The sequence below is a fragment of the Sinocyclocheilus grahami genome, unplaced genomic scaffold (genome assembly GCF_001515645.1).
Source record: "Sinocyclocheilus grahami isolate Dianchi unplaced genomic scaffold, SAMN03320097.WGS_v1.1 scaffold508.1, whole genome shotgun sequence".
Classification (NCBI taxonomy): Eukaryota; Metazoa; Chordata; class Actinopteri; order Cypriniformes; family Cyprinidae; genus Sinocyclocheilus; species Sinocyclocheilus grahami.
This window is the reverse complement of record NW_015505687.1, coordinates 1,344,055-1,367,242: the sequence shown is the minus strand read 5'-3', so window position 1 is coordinate 1,367,242 and position 23,188 is coordinate 1,344,055. Positions and strand designations below refer to the sequence as shown.

Here is a 23,188-nt window from a genome sequence, read left to right as displayed (position 1 = left end):
AAAATTATATGTATATATATATATATATATATATATATATATATACTGTATATATGTATGTGTGTGTATGTATCTATTTTTTTATTTGTACATTTCTATGTGTGTATATTTATAGTGAGAGAGGCAGTGTGTGTGGATGGTGAACGGGGAGTGATGCAGCCAGGACAAACACTGGTCGAGCACCGTGATCAGGGTGTGTGTTACACCACACAGTGCACACACACACTGGATTCTGCCACAGGTTTCTATCTCCTCAAAGCCACTGGCACTAACTGCACTGCACGCTGCCAGCCTGTAAGTATTTAAAATGCACAAAGACACACATATACACACACAGGCCAAACACAAAATACCTCCTAACTGTGTTATGTGTTCTCCAGAACCAGATATACATCCCTCCTAAAGACCCCAGCAGCTGCTGTGGCATGTGTAAGAACATTTCTTGCCTGAGCCGGAGTGAGAATGGATCTGTAACTATGTACAAGGTGATGTTCAGCAAATGCTCATGTTCTCCTCCACTCAAAAGCTGCACAGAACTAAACTACAGATCTACCTATGATCTTTAAAAGAGTTTTTGCTGCTTAATATTTTTCTGGAAAACATTATACATTTTTTAAGGATTCTTTGATGAAAGTTTAAAAGAACAACATTTTTTAAAATAGTGTATTTTGTAATATTACACAGTAAATGTCTGTACTGTCACTTTTGACTAATTTAATGCATCATTGCAGAATAAGATATTAATAGATATAAAGATATTATATACATAGATATTAATACAACATATATATGTGTGTGTGTGTGTGTGTGTGTGTGTGTGTGTGTGTGTGTGTGTATGTATGTTGTATTGAAGCCAAAATTAAAATGTTTAAAATCTCACATTTTCTAAAGACTCTCTTGCAGCACTTTGTTCCTATAGGGTCTGTTCTGCTGTGATGTGAAAGGATTCTCTGTGTTTCCCTCTCCAGCCAGGGCGCAGCTGGGTGTCTGACTGCATGCACTATGACTGTACGGACACTCTGTCAGGACCTGTGCTCGTCTCCCACCCCTACAGCTGCCCCCCCTTCAATGAAACTGAGTGCATGAAGGTGAATTCTCTCTCCTTGATAAACATAAACCTAAATAATACATCAAGGTACAGGTAAGATACACACAAACACATGCAAGTGAGACAGAGATGTACTATATAAAACTAATACATAATCACATTTCTAAGACAATGCTGGTCTTGATTCAGTGATGGTTACATACTTTCACTGACAGCTCCCTTTGTGAAAAAAGATATGAAACATTAACAAGTAATAAACATTTAGCAAAACATAGCAAGTCATTAAATATGCTACTTAAAAAAAAAGTCCCTTCTGTGTGACCCCTGCTACATTTTTCAAAATGTTCATCTTGTCTTAGATTGGGGGCACCCTTGTGAGTTACATGGATGGGTGCTGCAAGACATGTGAGTACAGAAGTTACATTATTTTGTTCATTTCTGCTCTTGTTATAACAAGAAACATGGGTAATGTTAATATTTAAAATGTTCATCTGTTTCTTTCACAAGTTTTTTGCACTCAATATGTATGAATGAAAACAAGAGACATGGCACAGGACTTTTGTTCTGTACCAGCAAGGTAAAGAGCAAAATTCATAAACCTAAACATAAAAACAATAAATCCTGGGAACAACCGAGAATTCATTTTTTCACTGAAAAGAAAAGTAAAAGCACTGACATGCTCACAACAGCAAAAAGTTAATTTCTTGCATCAGGCTGAGTGTAACGTTGTGTAACAATCTCTCCAGGCGCTGCAAACTCCCTGTTCCCCTTCTCTGTTAGCCCTTTGAAACCCACAGTTAGCACAAACTGTGAACAAGGTACCTGATACTAACATCAGACCTCAAGACTCGCCATCACCATTGTTGATTTCCAACAATGTACTCCCCCTATTCAAACAATACAGGACTCTCAACAGATTCGAATTAAACTGCTCATTGAAGTCATTTATTCCTCTAGTCACTTTTCTCCCAGATGTTTCTTGGAAGCAGCTAAATCTTTCCCCATTTTGCTCTGTCGGGCAGTGCATTGTTGATTGCCAACAATGTACTGTTGGTAGTGGCCTGTTAGAGAGTTTCTGTAGCTCTGCATGATTCAGAGTGCTTAGGTTGTAGCATCTAATCACATAGTATGTGTAGTTTGTGGTAATGGGGTGTTTGGTAATGTTTTGGGTGATATGGCAACATTAGCAATACAAAGCATTTTCCACATCTGTTGTCTCCTTCCAGTGCCACATTACTCAAACCATTACAACTTCTGCTCACTACTGACCTAAACTTTTATTGGAAAATCAAGTATTGGGGCTCATTTGGGTCTTTTTTTTATTTTTATTTTGAGGTGGTGGAACGACACTGATCTTGAGTACAAGTAAATTCAAATGTATCACTTATTTTCAGTAGATGAGTAGTTTTATAGTGATTACGTTTTTATCAGCTGAGTGGGGAAAGAATAGTATTATTTCCACTGTCAGTTATACATTACAAGAAAAAGTTGTTAAAGGGGTCATATGATGTGATTTCAAGTTTTCCAAGCTGTTCGTGAATAAATAAGATCCCTAAAGTTGCAAAGACTAAAGTCTCAAACCCAATGAGACATTCTTTACAAAAGTTAAGACTCGTCCACGCCCTCCTAAAATGGCTCGTTTAAACACGCCCCCACATGTCTACGTCACGATGTGGGAAGATTTGCATAACGCCGCCCAAATGTTCACACAAAGAAAGAAGGCTTAACTTTATTGTTGCTGCCACCGCCGCCGCCATGTTGTGAAGACGCTGTGTGTTTCGTTGCGAAAACGAAAATATTTTGTTTGGCCTTCCAAAAGAGGACATGACTAGAAATCAGTGCTTAAGTTGTACTTGCAACACTGTTCCAGAACAGTTCAATCCAAATATTCAGATGTGTGCAGCGCATTTTATGGAGGACTGTTTCCTGATCCTGGTAGAGTAGACTACAATGCCGAATGTTCTGACTCACAGAGTGTAAGTACGTTTTCATATTTAAAGGATTTGCCACTGACGATTCAAACACGAGTTTTGAGCAGTGTAGCGCATGTTGTTTATCGTTTCTCCGATCACAAATGCAGACATGGTTTTATGTTTACGTGGCGCAATGCAACACAACGCGTAAAAAGACAGTATAAATCATTATAATCTGTAATTATGTCCCCACTCGATGCAACACATGCCTCGTTTGTAATAGGTTTTATTGGTGTTGTCTCATCACGCTGGGACACAGCATCACAGTATGGTAAGGGGCGTAACATTTCCGTCACACGCTTGAGGTATTCGGTCAATCACAATGCACTGGATAGCTGGCCAATCAGAGCTCACCTCGCTTTTCAGAATGATGAGCTTTGTAAAAATCGACGCGTTTCAGAAAGGCGGGGCATAGAGGAGAAACAATAATGTACAGTATGTGGAAAATAATGTGTTTTTTTAACCTTAAACCGCATAAACACATTTCATTACACCAAACACACAAAATAATGTTATTTTTCGCAACATCATATGACCCCTTTAAAATCTTGCAAAGTTAAAGCCTTCAATCTTAGAGGAGGATGAAAAAGGTGAACCATAAAATCTATTAAACAAAGTCTGTTTACCGTTCATACTATACATTTTTATTGAATTGGAAAATTAATGTAGCATAATCATCCTGCTATAAGCTGCAGTTATGAACCAGATTAAAATAGTCCAATAATGCATAGTCAAGCACGTGCTGAATGCCAAGATTACTTTAGAACTTGAGGCAAAGCCATCCAGTGATGCCACTTAAAGTGGCATCCCTGCAGTGTTCTTGAGCAGTGCACTGTTGTCGATATAACTTTTCATCACCCAAATTGACGGTAAGCAATTCAATCATTTAAACATCATTTTAGCAACAGGAAGTCAAGCAATTAACAAGCAAATAAATGAGAATCTAATCCTAATATAGTGAGAGCAGAAGTTATTGAATGAATTAGAACTGTCACACAGGATGAAAAAGATCATATTTGTGAAATCTAGCTAACAAAATATATATTGTGTGTTGGAGTGGTCAAGACGCTACAATTGACTTCTCATGCTGTAGGTAAAGAGGACGGCAAGTCATGCCAGAAAGTGACAGTAAGGATGACAATTAGAAAGAATGATTGCCGTAGTAACAGACCGGTGAGTTCATTTCAGAATATACCTGTTATAATCTGGCTTTAATTTGGCTGTAAACTGGCTTACGAACCAAAAATGGTTCTTCTATGGCATCGCTTGAATAACCTTTTGAAGCACCTTTATTTTTAAGAGTGTATGTGACTGCTATTTTTAGCAACATAGAGCACACCAAATACTATTGTTTCCCAGTTTTCTCAGTCCAGTCCTGCAGGATGTTCCTCTCACTTACTGTGTCCACACAAAGTCTGTCATGCACATGGAAATGAAATCGCGTTCACTCCAAGCAGGACTTACCGCTCTTTGTCTGAGCTCTGTCAGTTTGTTAAACAGGCCTGTCTTAGTCTTAAATGTTTATCACCGCAGCAGCTGATACACATCACATTTTCACCACTCATTACCTCATGTATACCAAACACATTCATCACAGTTCAGATTTGCTGGCACCAATGAAAAATAAGCCAGATCTGGAATAGTGAATAGTACTTTATAGTGCCACTTAGGCTACGCTATGTATTGCATGCTGAGCGATATAAGAGTGAGCTTTATTTTTCATTGTATGTAAACCAATTCAGAAATCAAGTATGTTTACATGCACCGTTGTAATCGAGCTACAATCTTCATCTGTCTGTCCAAGTAGGCTATATATGACACAATGCGTTAGCGAATATTTGAAGGATTCATGTGCCCTTCAAGTGAAGTCGTATCGCAATTACGAGTTACAAGCACATGAATGACTAAGCAATGTTTTATTTACAAGTGGGGAAACCCAGAATTCTTGATGATACTTGAGTTGCGGAGTTGTGATGTCGGAAGTGGCATGCCGTGTCGATTTGAAACATGGCAGAAACACTGACCTACAATATAGACTGTAAACAGTAGTTCGATTTGCGTATACGTCATTATCTGGATAGTTTAACTTAAAAACCAGACTGGCATGATTTAAGTCAGACTAAAGTGTTTACATGACATTCAAAACAGATGAATAATTACTTTAGTCCAACTGAAATCAAACTTGAGTGCATGTAAACGTAGAGGGGAGCTTGTATGAGGAAACTGCAAAGAGGGTTCACTGTCTGATTAGGGTGGATGAAACTCATACAGCTCTGCAGAAACTCACTCTCAAAGGTGTCACGCTTCACAACGCTACAAAAATGTCCCAAATACTTACCATCTCTACAACAGCTTCAAAACTACAGCCCTATATCAAGTTTTAGGACATGTTTTGTAAAGTCCTGCTGCCAATGACAGATATCCAACTTTTTATCCAATTTGACTGGCAGCTTGTGTGTGACAGTTTCTTTGAGAGTTTTCATGGGGTGTGAAAATGATTAGATAATAAGATTAGAGTAACGTTAGATAGTAATATTAGAGTAAAGGCAGAAGGGCGGTAGTCAGTCCATCTGTGTGCTGTGTGTGGTGGCAAGGAGCTACTCACTGCTTCTGCAATTCATCAATGCGGTTTCTGAGAGAGATGACCTGAAAACAACACATGAGTGTTTTTAAACCTGCAAGATCATACCTTAACCACAGGATCCTGGATTGTGACAGCTGTCCTCTACCATTGAGTGCTGACAAACACACACAAATCATTCTGGATTGATGCTCAGGATTTGCCGACGTCAGGAGCTCGTATAAAGCTGCATTGTGTGGGCATGTCACAGGCATGAGTGTTTTGTGCTGCAGTGGAGAATCCCTCAGCAAGACGGTATTGAGCTTAAACAATCACACACACTTACCTGCAGGAGAAACATCTTGGAATACGTAAGCTCAGAAGCTGACTAACTTCATTTTAACATGAAGCATATCTCTACTGTATCATATCTAGGTTGTTGGAATAGTGGTTTGGTTTAGCTGCTTGTGTGAAAGAGATCAACTTGTTATGAAGGCTCTCACCATAGATTTTTTTTTTTAGGAGTGACAATTCATTTGACCTTTCACCTGTGGTCTGAATCGACCTGTTTCCCAGAAGCCGTGGAGACCAGAGAGTCTCATGCATGCAGACCATGCCGCCATGTCCCTGTTGCTGACCAAAGCCTTAACTTCCTACAGTTCCAGTTACTCACTATTTACTGAGCTCCTCCACTCTCATACGCTGGGTAGTAACCTGCAGAACACCAGAACACAGCTGAGACCCGAACTACCACACACACACACACACAATCTGAATCACCTGTACAGACACACTCAGACCTGCTCTTACATACATGTGCCATTATGACCGATTTGTTCATGTTCTTTTAATGTCAAGCTGTCATAGTGGTATGCAAATGAGGGAATGCACTATTGCTTTTATACAATATTTAAATAAATTAATATTAAGTTTCTTACATTTTAGACACAATATTGCCAGTTACTTAAGGGGTGGTCACAATTACCGTTTCATGAAATATAGTCAACAACCGGAATCCACATGATCAGGAATTTCACATCAAGGTGAAAGATTTTCCCCCATGCAGATTTCGCAGTGGGTTCAAGTTGCTCACTCGAATTCACTGCATTTACCAACAGAAAGCTATTGGATTTAAGGTGAATTCTGTGTGTGCTTTGCTTCATACATCACTATGCTTTTGACAATAGATAATGTGGAATAAAGAGATAATGTTTTTGCCAGCAAAATGTCACCAAAATGTTTGCTAATGTGACCACATCTTTAATCTTTTTTTTTTCCGTTCCTCCAGCAAAAACAAAGCCAAAGCAGAATCAACCATCATGTCTCCAAGCAACATACAATAGTGATGTTTTGTTTCTGAATGAATCAGCTTTCTTGAATGAATCGGTTGAATAAATGATTTATAAAGACTTGTCACCACCAACAGCCGTATCGATGTAACCTGCAGAAAGAGTCACTGAAAAATCCCCACCACTAATGCACAAACACAATAACATTTGTGTACTAAATGTATACTGTATAAATAATTAACAAGGCATTGACTTTCTTTTTGGCCAGCTGAATGCAGCTGGGTGGACAAATATTATAGTACATAAATTGTTCACAGAATGTGCATCTCAGACAACACTGACTTTAATGCTTATATATATATATATATATATGTTGAGGTGATTGAGGTGGCCATTCTGTCTAACATCTCTTTTTATAACAGATTTTCATTTATAAGTCAACTATCCCTTTAGGCTATAATGTGCCCAGGGTGCAGTTGACAAAGTAGTGGATCTCTCCTTGTAAAATAAGTATAGGCTGTGATGAAACATAAAGTAAAATAAGTTTATAGATGTTGTATTGTGTAAATGGTCATTAGTCAGCTCCCTCACCTCATACTTCTGCCTCTTGAGTTTCTCAATGTGCTCAAACTTCTCAGCCTCCAGTTGGTACATCCAGTCCCACAGCTCTTTAGCTTTCTCCCTGTAAACACACATATATACCAAAACACATTTAGAATACACACACAAACTCTGTTTTGTCAGAACAAGGTGTTTTTCTTTCAGCCTCATTGACTGTAGGCATAGAGTTGTCAGATTTGGGCTCACTTCAGCTTGTCCTCATTCAGATGGTCAATGTTCAGAGGCTTGCGTCTGTCTGCCAGAATCTTCTTCTTCTTCTCTCTTTCAGTTTGCTTCTTACCTCCCCTCTTTGAATCAGCCTGTTTTTAGCAATATGCAAACAAAACATTTAGGCCTATTTACTTTTCACAGTCATATACAGTACTGTACTCAGAGTGATGATTGACAGAATCAGAGTTGGGGTTGCTAGAAAAACCTTCTGCAGGTAGCTGCTGTACTGGGAGCCCATGCTAGAAAGGGCAGACTTCTTCTTGGCATCTTCATCTGCCCTCTTCTTAACATCAGCCTCCTCCTTCCTCAGCCTCTCTTCCTCACGTCTTGCCTGACGCTCCTTGTCCTTCTCAGCACGGATCCTCTGCTGCTCTGCCCTCTCATTCCTACGTTTCTCCTGCACATACACATAATAAATGTGTCCATTATAATATCCTGATACACTGCGCTTTGGAATATTCGATTCTGAATGCTGTATCATTCTGCTCATCTAGGCCAGTGTTATTTTAGTATTATTTATATACTATTAGCCTATAGTGTTGATTAATATTTAATTTGATTAATATTCAGTTTCAGTTTAATTTTAGTAATTTTATGTGCCTTTGTCATTTAAAAAAAAATATATATATTTAACTTTGTTTTATGTTTTGTAACTTTGTTTGTTTCAGTTATAGGTTTACTTGTTTTGATTTATGAAATGAAAATAGAAATAAACAAATTATTTAGTTAGTTTATTAGGGTCAAAAAATTTTCATCGAATTGTTATACTTTATTTTATTTAAGCTTTATTTCAAATAACAAAAACAATTTTATAGCGCTATATTTTGTTTCAAAGCAAGACCAGATCCAGGTAAATGAATCTGGCGCGATAAACTTTAATCTTTAAACTTTAAACTTTAAACTTTGCACTTCAGTTATCGATTGTAGTGAAAATGAGCTCTTGTGAGTATTAATATTACTGAAATATTGTTGCAGTGATCATCTTGTTGAATGGCCAATTGTTTTTTCTTAGAAGAAGCTTTAAGTTAAGATACAGGTAAGATTATTTAAAAAAATTCAACTCAAATATTCTATGTCCACGTATTTATTTTTTGTTGAGTATCCTTCTATTTAGTGGGATAATGTACAGATGGCTGATACTCACGATTCTCTCTTTCAGGGCAATAAGCTCTTCCTCTTCCTTCTTCCTGCACTCAAAGTGGGCATCAATCAGGGCCTGCAGCTCAACGAGGTCCTTGTTTTGGCGCTTCTTCTGGATGTCCTGTTTGCACACACGTAAGTATGACCTCAAACATGTATTCTTACAATGTTTAATACATAACACCACAACACATTGTAACCAGTAAAGTACTTGCTTACATCAAAGTCCACCTTTTCCCCATCAGGTATCTTTGGTGCACTTGGTCTGAAGGGAATGAAAGCAAAATGTGTTTTAGTGGGGATTCTGGGTATCTCAATCTTCCCCAGCTCCTCAGTAAAACCCAGAGCATGTTGTATTGCATCGCAGCATTGAAACTGGCTGCTCAGCTATAAAAAGTGCTTAGTTGTCAATTCTACTTACTTGAACTTGGGCTTCTCCTCTGTTATGAAAAAATAAAAAAGGGAGAGGGATATGTAACATGGTTAGAGAGTTTAAAACAAGCTCAGTCAACAATCAGTGGGAGTTCTGTTAGCCATATCCATGAACATGGAGTTACTCTTGGTAACAACTCTGTGTTGGTTTATATTACCTGAGCTTTAAGAATGATGTATGTAACTTCTGAAAGTATGTTTACAAAGTAAATTACACATATTAATTTCAATCGTTTCAGTAATGTTAATAAACTGGGTTAGTTAGAAAGTTGTGAAACAAATAGGTGATCAAAACAAATATAGAATAATCACTGCATAAGAATTCAGATCATGAGGTGCTTATAAGTACATGAGTATAAACAGATACAGAACTCCTGGCAAGTGGACCATTCTCACTCTTCCAAGAATTAACATAACAACAAATCCTTGTGGAAAAGATTAATCTTTTTATCCTTCATTCATTTTCCCATCTCTCTTGACTAACAGCATCTAAATCTGAGTTTGTTATAGATCTTTCTCTGACTAGACTCTGCAGGTGACCTAGATGAGATGTTAGGTCCATTGCAATGTTTCGTAACTATTTGGCTTGACCTTCACACCAAAAACACAAGCAAAAAGCCACATCCAGACCAGACATTTTCCAGAAGGGAATTAAAAGTACTATCTTGTCCTCCTTCTTCCACTGGTGTGGCACATTCATGCAAAATGAAGCAAAGCACAGAGCAATGTCAGCATTTCATATTCTTTCACCCTTGTTATTGACTTAAGGTAAGCCAGTGTCAGTTTCAACTGACACTTCAGGCCAGTTCACTGGGTCTCCCCATTCAGAATCTTATGTTGAAAGGTTTTGGACCTGATTTCACTGTTCCTTGCAGGCATTAACCCCTCCCCATGCCTTCTTTCTAATCAGAAATGACAAATACAAGAAAATGACAAACATACCTTCCTCTTCATAGGCCTCTGCATGCATGAAGCGTTGAAAGCAAGAGTAAAATAGAGAACATTAATGTTGCTTTGTGTGCTTTTTGCTGCCCTAAGCAGGGCTGCATGCTTAGGGGCCAGTTGAATAAATTTAGCCACCATGTTAAGACTGTGTCTTAAGAACTAGTTTGACCAACTAGCAGTTGCCAAGGGGTAATCAGTCTTACTTTTCTAATACAAATAAGAACAATCTACCTTTTCATAACTGAATTAAAAAAGTTATGACCAGTCTTGAAAAAAACAGATTAGGTGACTAACTTTTTAAGACTAGTCTAAACAGTTTATGCAACTGGCCCCAGATGCAGACTTCAGCTAAGCAGACACTCAGATTGAGGTGCCAACTTATATCAGGATACATTGGCAGAAATCAATTAAACAAAAAATCCCAATAAAGAAATAGATGAATGAATTTCAGTGGGACACCTCAAAATGAGCAAGTCATTAAATGAACATAAGCGAAATAACAACATTTATATTGATGACCAATCTATATTTGCATACATATTAATATAAAACATTGACTGGTATTTCAACGTGGACAAAAACACCTTAATAATGGATGGCATCTTGTTTGACACTTTCAGCATTTTGCTTTTTAGAGTAAAAAGTTTAGTTATAATTTAAACTCTAATATTTAAGTTTAATATTTAATGTTTAACTATAGCTCAGTGTGCCAAAGAGAGCCTTTCCAGTGTTAAGCCAGGGAAATTAGAAAGAATAAGGTACTACAACATATTATAGCCCTTTTTGTCCCTTTGAAAGTAATTTTGAATATACTGACCATTTATTGACCATTTAATATTCCTTCCATGAATATTATGAAACAGCATAGCAACTGAAGCAGTTGCATTTGTTGCATAATTATTATAACACATGCGATATAATAGATTTGTCTTCAAGATGCAGCCTAGAGTAGCATTATGCTGGCGGCAACTCAGAGACAGTTTTGAATGTAGAAAAGTGTAGAGAGTTTTCAGTGACTATCTGATAAGCATCATTGCTGCACTGAAATTGGAAAGAGCAGGAGCTGTAATGTGATTTATCATCAGCTCAGGCCTCTAGTGTTGGGAAGCTACTTTGAAACTGTTGTTTGCCAAGCTACTCCTGTCCTGATATACAACAGTTCATCTGCAGTCAAGCTACTCTAAGTTGTCTACCCTACTAAAAGGAAGTACACTTAAGCAATTTAAGAGGGCAGGATATTTTTGTAAACATAAATTAAATCTTATCCGATTATATGATTTATTTTTGCAATCAAATCAGATCTACCATAAATCTACTGCACAAAACAATAAGGACCTTAATTAGTATAATAGGATTAACCTTGAACAGAAAAAAAAATGGGGAAGACCAGCAGTATTTAGTATAGCTACAAAATGCTTAGCAAAAAAATTATTGCAAAAAATGATCAGTGCATCGTTGTTTTGTGAATCATTTACTGAATCTGAATTTACAAGACCAGTCTGAATGGCTGGGACTTTCCAAAATGACATGATAAGAAAGAAAGTGGAAAGTGTTTAATTATCGACTTTGTTGTGATGCAAAAAAAATAAAAAAATCTGATAACTAAAAAAGCTACACTGTTTTGATGGCTAAGCTAATATTTGTTTCCCAACACTGCAGGCCTCCTGCATGCACCCTAAATAAAGCTGCATTTTAGGTTTGACGAGCACCATGTCTGTCAGAGCGTGATCGTTCCAGCTCACTCCCCGGTCTGTAAGTGAATTTGAATTGGAAAATATTCCTTGTTCATACTGGAAATTGTCCAATTCTGCAAAAAAATTTCAAATGCACCACAAGGGACTGAAATGGCATGGATCTAAACTCTGTCAACATTTGATAGTACCATACCAGTCTCATGGTGGGCCTGAACGAAGAGGAAGCACCGCCAGTAGTGGTTAAAGTTTTGGTGGGTTGGGGGGAAGGGTACTACTGGGGAACTACATTAATGTGACTGATTTTTAAGTAGCAGATGAGGTGCACTGCCTGTTTTTAGTTGTTTTGGGGGAAATGGTAAGGATGAATGAATATTCATGCCACATACCTTCCTCATGCACCTCTGGTTCTGGCTCTGGCTCTGGTTCTGGCTGTGTTTCTGGCTCTGGCTCTGGTTCTGGCACTGGCTCTGGTTCTTGCTCAGGCTCAGGCTCAGGCTCCGGTTCAGGAGCTGCCTCTGGGGCTACCTCTACCTCTACTACCTCTTCAGCTAATAATACATGCAGCAAGCAACCAGGGGAAGGAAGGTTATCAACAGTTAATGCATTGCAGAGGAGGGAGCATTCAGAAATGGGAGATTATGTATTGGTTAAAGTGAGAAAGAGAGAGAGAGAGAGAATCATGTGTGAAATGTATAAAATGGGATAGGTGGCTGAGAGGATGCACATAGCGGGAGAACCTGTTATGAAATGATGAGACACCAGGATACCACATGCCAAATAAAATACCCACAAGAAATGACTTTGCTTTTCCCTGTTTGCCAAAGCCATCGAGTCTAATGATCTAAAATCATCTCTAACTAATTTGTGTTTGATAGGAAAATAAACTAGAATAAATTTCACAACTTATGCACAGATAAAATCCACAAACTAACATCTCAAAAACATAGACAATGAATCAAAACAACAGATTATTTCAAATACTTTTTCAGCAGCCACACAATTTAGAACTTCAGGCCTCCAGATACTGGAATATTACAATCTGCTTGATGCATTCTACTCAAAAGGTCATCAGAGGTCATAGCGCCCTTCAAGCTGTAGGGGGCAGCACATGCTCGGTAGCTCTGGTTAGATTTCCTACCATGAATATGATTACTATGATTATGGTTTTAGTTGATCTTATGATGAGTTAAATGAAAAGGTTGACATTTGAAAGATTCTTGAATCAGACAAAAATTAGTTAAGCAAATCATTTTCTGCTTTCCGTTAATTATTTTTATTTGATTTAGTTACACCTTACTACAGACAGTGTCAGCAATGTCAGGCAGTTTAAAATGAATAAGGGGACATTGTGTTGAATTAGTACATTGAAAGACTAGTTAATTTTCAAATCCTCATGGTTGGTTTGGTTGTAGTGGTAGTGTTTAATTATTTGTTTGTTTATTCTTTTACCTCCTTCTTCGAGCTCTTCATATGCCAGAAAAGAAAGCAGTAAAGGAATACAAAAATTACAAAATGCTTTTTATTTATAATTTTATTTATTTATATATATTTTTGATACTATTGTAATTGGAATAACATCATACATTAAATGCATGCCGAGCCTTTTATTTGTTGGTGGTGTTCTGTGGAGTCAGTGCTCCTCAGTTCAGTACAGACTGATCACATTCTATATGGACAGTTGTATTATGGCCAGTTGTATTATTGTACATTTGTCAAAGGAATTCCTGTAAATGAATAATTTGGTCTGATCTCTGGCCTTTCTAGCCTCACATGAGCATTCACCTCAGAGAACACCAGTAACATGAGCATCATTAATACTGCTCTCAGCCACTGCATGTGTTTGACATGTCAGCCTCCAGAGATCTTCTTAAAATAGCTCTCTGTGGCAGTGGCAGAAGGCAGTATGCTGGCATGAGATTCATAAAACAGCTGCCAGAAAGCAGGTGGCACAATACCAGTCACTACAGGCAAATTCAGGGCACCCTTCTTGCATTGGATAAATATTTCTATTTGAAATATGTGTTTTTTATTATTGAATTTTTAATGCTAAATAGAGCAAAGACAAACCTGCAAAAAAATATCACCAAGGCTCTCACTGTTTCTAAACATAATCAAAGTAACTGCTGACATACCAAGAAAACACTGATTCTGACTGAAAAAATACATAAACATAATATTTAAAATAAAATGGAAATAGATATCAAGTGGACAAATGTGTACATATGACCAGAGATGGGCACAAATACATCAAAAAGTATTTTATTACAAATTACAAATTGCTCATCAAATATATTTAATTTAAAATACAAAATACTGGTGTGAGAAATGTATTTAATTTTTATAAATGTATTTAATATTTAATTGAATTTGTAATTTGAAAAGCAATACTGGAGTTAGATACACAAATGAGAGAAATATAAGTGCTTTCTCCTCCTTGAACAACTTATAAACAACATATTCTTTAACCCTAACACTAGACAATATATCCAATATATTGATCCATATTTCTTCTAATTTCTTATGTTCACTTAAGACACAACCAACTGTGTTTACTTGAATACCATCAAGCATGTCTACACTTTTTCATGTTTCTTATCGCTCCTGGCTGGCTCGCCCTGTGCTCCGGACGCCGCAGCATTGGCTGCCCACTGCTCTGGGTGTGTGTTCACGTTGTGTGTGTGCGTGTTTGTTCACTACTCACTGCTGTGTGTGCACTTGGATGGATTAAATTCAGAGCACAAATTCCGAGTATGGGACACCATACTTGGCCACATGTTACTTCACTTCACTTTATAGTTTCTTTATCAGCGTGTCAAATATTAAGCAGTCCTGCGAAACTGTATTGTCATACCGCCTAGTCCTACTCAAGAGGATAGCTCAAGCAAGCTATTTCACTGTCAAGAGTAAAGATTAACTCCTAAAAATGCTGACATTAAGCTGTTAAAGGGCTCTCTGTAGAATTCAAAAATTAGTCTACAGGCTCTCATTTTTTAAGTTTTGTTACATGCTGTTCCCACATTGGCAATAAAAAGTGATTAATACTTGAAAATTCTTTCATAAAGCCCCTTTAAAAATTTCATTTTGTCCATAGAAGCAAGTAGCTAACTTAAGCTAGCAAGCTAACATCACTTGTCAGCTAGCAAGCAAAGTTGTAGAGCAGCACAGCTTTTCCTTCTGTCCTGTAATTACATTCGGTGAGCAATATCTGATAGTATCTCGGATTTCATCAAAAATATCTTAATTTATGTTCCGAAGATGAATGAAGGTTGTACAGAAGTAGAACTACACATGGTAGAGTAATTAACAACAGAATTTTCATTTTTGGGTGAACCAACGCTTTAAGACTCCGCCCTATGGATCCAACAGGATGTCATATGATTCACTTGCATCTAACCAAAAACTGATAGGCTATAGTTGGCAGTACTATTAACAGGTGCAGAAAGATTATTCTATCTCATTTATCTGAGAATAAAATGACCTTGATTAAGTATTTTAATAATTTCAAATACAAAATACTGTCTCTCAAAGTATTTAATTACAAATTGTATTTGATATTTTTTTCCAGCAAAATACAAATGACAAAGTACTCGATCAAAAGTAATTAAATACATATTTTAAATACATTTAATTAGAATACTGCCCATCTCTGGATATGACAGACTTGAAAATCCTGGCTAAGGCATATGTATTTTTACTTTAACTGCAATAATAATAATAAGAAGAAGATGAAGAATTCAAATTTAGTACTTACCCTCGACCCCACTGATTGAAGAGAGAGAAAGAAGATTTATCATTATTTTGTCTTGAAAAAAGAGCATGTATATATGCTATATATATATATATATATATATATATATATATATATATATATATATATATATATATATATATATAATTATATTACATCAAATATCAGAATACTTACACATCCTCTGTGTCGGACATGATGACGGAGCTTTAGACCTATACAAAGCGGACAGAGAGAATGTTTGTAATTGTTCTTTAGACTTTGTTTTGTACCACTATGACAGGGTTAATCACTGACTTGACAGGTGTGAAAGGCACCTCAACATGCTAAATATTTTAGGTAACTCGTAACATTTTATGACCATTTGATCAAAAAAATGATAAATGCTCAAAGCAGAGCAAAATAAAAAACAAATGTGTGTCCACAGGTTTGGCTATAGCTGTTAGGGCCAAATTTAAGATTATTTCCTCACAAATAAAACAGGAACATAAATTAGCCAAATGTTGTGCTTTATATCTAATAATGTCAATTGGTTTATATGATGTAAGCTTTCTGATGATAAAATAAATATCATGATCTTAGTATAAAAACTATTGCATCTAACAGATGTCCTCACTAATATAGCTTCAGAAATGTGTGTGTGTGTGCGCTGTGACTCATATCTCCAGCACAGCTGCAGAAGCGTTTGGAGATTAACACATGATCAGATTTCCCAGCATCAGCTCTCTCTCTTTTTTTGACAGTGAGGCTCTGGTCCTGTCAGCCCTGCCTTATGTGGGCATGACTGTCTGCTTACACTATTATGAGCCATTAAAGGAAAGAATGCCAGACTATTTATGTGTTTCTATACTGACATGAATCAAAAAGTGAATGCAACATCAAAACAGAACCACTATATTATACAATTATGATATCTATTTTATTAGTGTCAAAATGACAACTATCTAGTCCATGTTTGAGAAATCATTAGAGCATTGTTCTAATGCTACCACCCTGTTTGTGCTATTATCTGTTGTCAGCTGTTCTTTGTTAAGCCTCTATTGTCTTTGCTATCATTAGTGGTGATCTACAGGATAGGACAAAGAGGAAGCCAACAATGTGTAAATCCTAAATAGCATTGTGTTGGCCTTGGTCTGTTATCTACAAAGTGCCATACTTAGACAGAACCATCCCATTTACAGAAGTGCCCACACCCACCCTCAAATGATCAAGGCTGTCAACTGAGGTGAAATCTGTTAGCATAATCCATTCACATACCTCCCGTTCATCTTTTACAACAATAATTTACTACAACATGTGAGAGAGGAAATAATACCAAATACTAAAAAAACCTTTAAAAGAGAAAAGCACTGTCAGCTGTGAGCAGAAGCAACGAACTGTCCGCTCAGACCCAGCCCAGCCTTGTCTTTACTTTTTTGAAGATACCAAACCTTTAAACACTTACCTCAGAAAAGCCGAAAGAAGAGAGTGTCTTGATGGCGAAGACGGGCTGTAAGGTTCTGCAAACCTTGAAACTTCTTAAGTCCTTGACTTATACTGATATTTGATCTTCTAAGGAGTCTCATTGGCTGAGGAGCTCTGGTTCAGCTGATAATATTTCAACGTTTGTGACTTTATAAAGGCAAATAATATGGTTGCCTTTTGCTTTGAAAGACAAACAAACATGCAATATGTGCCTCTAACATCCATACCTGAATCTACACTAATGCCCCGAACAAAACATATCAACAGACTATGGCAGACAAGTTAACACTATTACCACAGCACATCACACCAATTCCATGTGGTCTTCAAAAGACATTTAGCATTCATAAATGCATGCAAAGATAGCTAAGGAGAAACAGACTTTTGATAACCTAACGCATGCGCCTGGTTACAGCTCACTGGTTGTCAGAGTGCAGCTTGAATTCAGGGCGAGGAGTTTTATTTTTGGCATGGAAAAGGGGTAGGTCACCATGTCCTGTTGCTCTGTTCTACTAATCTTCCCCCAGCACACTCAGAGTTGGACCCTGCAGCTGCACACTTAATTGCAAAGTAATACTTGCACAGGTAAAAAAAAAAGCTCAATTTAACTTTCATTAACAGTGTGAGTGTGATCTGTTAGTGGGTGTCAGGTGCATGGCTCTGTGAGAGACATTAGGCCTCGGGTTGTTGTGCTGACTGAAGTGTCAAAGTGCCTGCTTTAAAACCATTGAAAGCTGCTTTTGTCATTTAACATCTTTGTTTGACATACATAATTTGCACAGCTAGGGTGTGGCCTTTAAACACCTTGTATTTGTATTTCACAGTACCTGTGCAGTACTGCGGTAACTGATATCCATCTCATATCTGTCTGTTCATCTCTTTTGCAGATCAGCATCATCTCTCTTCTCTAGCCTGCAGGTGTTGAAATGCTGATGGCTTTAAGTTATGGTAGTCAGCCTAATCTGCTTCCACAGCAATACCCTCCTCCTCTACTGCCAAAACCAGGGCGAGACAATGCCCGTCTGCAGAAACTCCTTAAGAAAAGTGTCAAGAAGAAAGTCAGTTCTTCCTCTCAGACACCCATCCCATTCAGGTTGAACTTGTCGCCAGTAAATGAGGTCAGCCCTGACCTGGAGCAGAGTGACCACTCCATCCCTCCAAGGACTCCAGAAAGCCCTCCCTTCAGCAGGACCCTAGATTCTCAATATTCCTCCTGCAGCCCTTTCTACTGTCACTCTGCCTCCCCATACTTATACCCTGCCAACAGCTCACACTACAGCTCTACGCCCACACTGTCTGCACAGCTGTACTCTTACCCTGCCCGATCACTGGAGCACCAGATAGCACCTCTATACACATGCTCATCTATCCTTTTTGACGATGACTCCGAGCAGGCCACAGATGCTGACCCAGATACATGCTTTGAGATAGCCTTCAGCCAAACACTTCAGTCCAGCTCCTCAAGAGCAGGGTCGACGCATGGCACATTTGGTGAACAACAGACCTATCAAGCCTCAGTACAAATACAAGCTCCCCCTTTGGCTCCAGTTCGACCTCCCGCTCCAAATTTGACAATGGCTTGTGCGCCGGGTTACGAGACACAACCTTCCATCTCTCAGGTTCCAGTGAGTCAATCCAACGGGGAAAGATATAAAAATGTTGCACCTGCACCCGTTACTCACACACCTCTCGCACATAATCACGTCATGGAAACAGCTGGGTCACACTTCAAGACTTCCACAACAGCTGATTTTCCACAAACAAGGATTTATACTCAAAAAAACTCATTTTATGAGATATCAAAGCCACCTATTCAGGACTCCTGGACTTGTGGTTCAACTTTTCAAGGAGAAGCACCATTTAATGCAAAAAACTCAGTGATAAATGTTAAACAAAATTCAGGGATGCTGTATGAAGCTCAAACACATTCTAGTCAGATAAATACATATGCAAGCCCAGTTACAGGGGCAAAAAGACCTGTTTTGGAGGCTTCTGCAGATAATCAAACCTTGTTTGCATTTAACTCTACATTATCCACAACAATGATTTCTACAGAAAACCAAAAGGGGCCCATACCTCAAAATCACCAGCTCCAACCTCCCTCATTGACTAGTGTAAAAGCTCAAAGTGCAGTAGTTGGTCATGATGATGGCCTGAAAAAAATCGCTGTGGATAAAATAAAGAATTACACTCCAAATGGTGTTGTGTTCACTAAAGGACTCAAACCGTTAATTTCTAATGCCTATTCTGAGGAATGCTTGACACCAAAGATTTCTAAATGTGAGGTTTCCTTATCCATGACCCTTGCTGAGGCTAGTAAGTCAAGCTCTAGAGCATGTGAGGTACTTACATCTACAGTTCCACGGGAGTATCCAAGGACTAAAACTGAAACGACAGAAACCTGTATAATGACACCAGGCAAGTCTGTTCCAACAGATATAATTCAGGAGACATCCATGACTGTACTCTCCCAAAACTATCAAACACCAAGTATGCCTGTATACTGGTCACCAAGACCACCAGCACGGTTTGTGGGCAACCAGAGGCCATCACAAAATGATATTAACATCCCGAAACAAAAGTCAACTTACTACGTTTTGACACCTGCTGAATATATTGCTTATGGTGGAATCAGGGTGAATTCACATGGGGATCCTTCTGTATCTAAGCCTGAAGTACCAGAAGACTTTAAAAACATGACATATGAGACCAAATCTCCAACCAAGACATCACAAGAAAAGTTCAGTATCATATCTGATTTCAATGCAGAGAAATCCTCAGAGGCATTACAAACATCAGTGGCTGCACTGCCCTCACAAATCTTGATGACAAACCAAGAAATGCTACCAGTAACTGACAAAACTGAAATACAAACCAGTGCAAGAGACAATCGCTGGAGTAAAACCAGTGCCTCTAGCTTTAATCCTGAAGATACAATGTACAATGGGCTTCAAACTACACCTTTAAGAAAGGCCATAAACCCCATCGCTATAGCAGAGGCTCCTAGACAACTAAATTCAGGGTCTACAGACATAGCCACCCCTCCTTTTACAGCAGAGGGGAAAAAAATGCCCCTGGTACAAATGGATTTTCCCCTGGTACAATCAAATATTCCGAACTCAAATATAACCGGATTGTTAACAAAGAATTTCTTATCGGTTCAGAATATCCCACTGCAAACGGTGCAGTCAGAGAATGCACACAGATCTATATATCCAACAGAAAGTTTTAATCATGCGTCAGTGAAAGCGATGCAATTACAAGTTTCTGCAAATCAAGAACAGAAAACCATGTCATGTTTATCCAAGTTTTCTTTAGAAACCCACCAGACTTACTCTGCTGTCTGTGACACTTCTATTGATATCAATACAGGTAATGAACTTCACAATATCATAAACACCAAAAATGAAAGTTTCAATAAAATCACAACAAACTCAACCAATGTCACAGACTCTAGAATGCCATCAGCAGACACCAGAAGTTACACTAAAGTCCCCCCTGATTTTAAACCTACAGCCCTCTCAAAGCCAGAGGAAACTAAATTTACAGCTCCCTCAAAGTTAGGTGCATCTATCTTTACAGCCCCCTCAAAGACAGAAATATCCAGACCTGAAGCCACATGTATATCTAATGAAGACAGTCCTGATGTTTTGCCCAAATCAAACATACTTAATCCTCCAACTCCTGCTAAAACAGATATATTTAATACTCCAAGTCACTCTAAACCAGAGGCATCTCAACTTGCAAATAAATTTAAATCAGATAAATCTAATCCTGTAGTTTACTCTGAATCAGAAGCAAATAAAACTGCAGTTTTAATAAACCCAAATTCAACACCTCCCTCCTTGAAACCCACTGCTAAAATCAATCAAACCCCTGAAGAAACCAAAGATCAGCAGATGCAGAAACAGAAACATGACATGAATGTGAAATCTATTCCAAGCCCTTCAAACAAAACAAACAGGCTATCCAAAGTCCCCTCAGATGCACAGATATTTTCACCTGCGCCTAACACTGAAGCCCCAGTCACCCACCTAGCAATGGATAAATCTTCTAAACAAGACAACAGTAATGAAGGATTAATAACCCTAAGTGCTAATGAAAAAGAGCCAAACCAAAAGAGCCATTTGGCATCAGACTTACAGGACTCCAATAAAACAAACACTGATTTCAAAGCTGCAGCTAAAGTTACAGTTGAATCCAAATTAAACAATTCACCAACACACCAAAGACATTCAAATGCAATAATCAAACCATCAAATAACATACACCAAGACACCAAATCGAATATGGAAAGCATACAGACCAAACCCTTAAAATCTGATACTCGAAAGCCTTTATCGTGTTCAAATATGAAGTCTCTTCGAAAAGCTCCAAGTGCAGAAAATAGTCTTGCCGCCATGCTTCTCAAGGTTGCCAAATCTCTACCACTCTCTTCATCTGAAGAAAGCTCAGCTAAATCCCAGACAGAAGCCAAAGCATCTAATATGGATGTAAAGGCACAACATGCTCAGGATTCAAAAGTTGATCTTGTCACAGATGCTAAAGTCAAAGTGTTTAAGTCTGATACCTCAAAACCTCAAACGTGTTTAAAAGATTCATTAGCAACTGAAAGACAAAACGAGGCTGTAGCCACTGAAGATGGCAAGTTTAGCCAATAGACTCTCTCTGAACCCACACCAGATGATCAGAAGAAACAAAATGAACCTAAGGGTGCTCAGAAACCCAAAGGCCTGAAGGCCAAGCTCAGTGGCTGGACAAGGCTGAAAAAGCACATGGTGGTTGAACCTGAAAGCCCCAGTTTTCCAGAGCCTAAGGTGGAGAAAAATTCTCAGAAAACAGATATAGAAATAAGTGGTAAAGACAAATCTGCAGGGGCCAAAGAAGAGTCATTGGGTGGACAGGATGTGGTAAAAAAGAAAGATGAGCCCAGGGCAACAAAAATGTGGGATGCTGTACTTTTTCATATGTTTGCAACAAAGGAGAAAATTATGAAGCAGATACATAGCAACAAAACCGAGGAAGTAGAGCAGAAAAACACTGAGAAGGATGGCCAGTTAGTCCCATCCTTCGTCCATCGCCTGCCCATCCTTCTCTACAGTCCGCGCTTTGATGCCCGTAAGCTGAAAGAGGCAGCTGCGAAACCTCTCAACAAAATAGCCACGGCCTTTGAAAGAGGGCTGCTGCATCGCAAACAGGAAGGTGAAGAGCCGAAAGACTTCAACAGAACAGCCAAAGGATTCGGTGCATCTACTGGAAAAACAGCAGATGTATGATTACATTTCAAATGCACAGTGTAAAGTTTCAACTACAATTACAATTCAACTACAATTTATACAATTATGTAGTGTTGTAGCACTGTAAATTCCTTTTTTATATGAAATCCTCAACAGTGAGACAAACAAGCTATGCACTGTGTTCTGCTCTGAGCAGTGCAGTAAAGGGCTGGTCAGCAGAAATAGAGGCCTAGTGCATTCCTGCATTGAGAGGGCGACTGATGGGTGCAGCTGTTCGGGATGTGGCGAGTGAGGAAGTGAGCAAGGGCTGAAAACGTAATGGTGAGAATGATCAAACAAGGAAAGAGGCTCAGAGTGTGGTGTGGCATCCGGGGGATGGATCCTGGGTTTAGGTTTGCTCACGTCAGCTGAGCCGGGTGGTGCGAGCAGACATGTTTAGAATAGAGAGCTTCAGAATGTGATGTTTTGAGCGGTGTCAAGAGCCCTGCTCAGAAGGACTTATGACATGATGGTGGTGTTGTTCATTTAAAAAAGGGCAGAGGGAAAACTGGAAAATTATAACTAGAACATGTAGGAAAGATACCCCACCCCAAGTTTCAGATGTGTTATTTTAAACTTTCATTCATTTTTTTTAAGCTAAAAACCAGTGTTGGATGTTTTCTTACTGACACATTTCTAGAAAAATGTTGAAAGTGATTTCATGCTTATGGATTCATTTCTTGTCCAGTGTCACAAATAGCATGATTAGACTGACAGGTGTGACAACAGGCATGTGAAATTTACAGAATACTACCCAGGACTGCTGGGGGAGGGGGGGGGGGCCTTTT

At 38.4% G+C, this 23,188-nt stretch overlaps 3 protein-coding genes across 8 annotated transcripts in view; 2 read left to right on the top strand and 1 right to left on the bottom strand.

The window, feature by feature from the left end:
- The window catches only part of LOC107554595 (otogelin-like), a 37,991-nt gene extending 33,742 nt beyond the window's left edge, over positions 1 to 4,249 (top strand). Inside the window, exons 44-48 of the mRNA XM_016237157.1 lie at positions 116 to 294; positions 381 to 485; positions 969 to 1,088; positions 1,408 to 1,453; positions 4,115 to 4,249. Coding sequence (XP_016092643.1) covers positions 116 to 294; positions 381 to 485; positions 969 to 1,088; positions 1,408 to 1,453; positions 4,115 to 4,236 — 572 coding nt within the window. The 3' untranslated portion in view covers positions 4,237 to 4,249. The remainder of the gene's footprint in view (positions 1 to 115; positions 295 to 380; positions 486 to 968; positions 1,089 to 1,407; positions 1,454 to 4,114) is intronic.
- A 1,345-nt stretch (positions 4,250 to 5,594) lies between these two features.
- On the bottom strand, positions 5,595 to 17,200 carry LOC107554644 (troponin T, fast skeletal muscle isoforms-like). 6 transcript variants are annotated; one of them, XM_016237222.1, is made up of 13 exons: positions 17,105 to 17,200; positions 15,838 to 15,875; positions 15,664 to 15,674; positions 13,362 to 13,376; positions 12,299 to 12,460; positions 10,216 to 10,233; positions 9,263 to 9,281; positions 9,061 to 9,106; positions 8,846 to 8,962; positions 7,907 to 8,098; positions 7,678 to 7,790; positions 7,462 to 7,552; positions 5,595 to 5,667 (listed from the first exon to the last, which is right to left on the bottom strand). In XM_016237222.1, exons 2-13 carry the CDS (start codon positions 15,855 to 15,857, stop codon positions 5,623 to 5,625), a joined length of 849 nt encoding a protein of 282 aa, XP_016092708.1. In that variant the 5' UTR covers positions 15,858 to 15,875; positions 17,105 to 17,200; the 3' UTR covers positions 5,595 to 5,622. The 6 variants fall into 6 exon arrangements, with proteins under 6 accessions (XP_016092708.1, XP_016092711.1, XP_016092710.1 ...); XM_016237223.1 differs by lacking the exon at positions 5,595 to 5,667 and adding an exon at positions 6,200 to 6,295; XM_016237225.1 differs by lacking the exon at positions 10,216 to 10,233.
- An 850-nt stretch (positions 17,201 to 18,050) lies between these two features.
- LOC107554594 (flocculation protein FLO11-like) lies at positions 18,051 to 21,796 on the top strand. The gene has a single exon (XM_016237156.1). It carries the CDS (start codon positions 18,051 to 18,053, stop codon positions 21,783 to 21,785), a length of 3,735 nt encoding a protein of 1,244 aa, XP_016092642.1. The 3' UTR covers positions 21,786 to 21,796.
- The last annotated feature ends 1,392 nt before the right edge of the window (positions 21,797 to 23,188 follow it).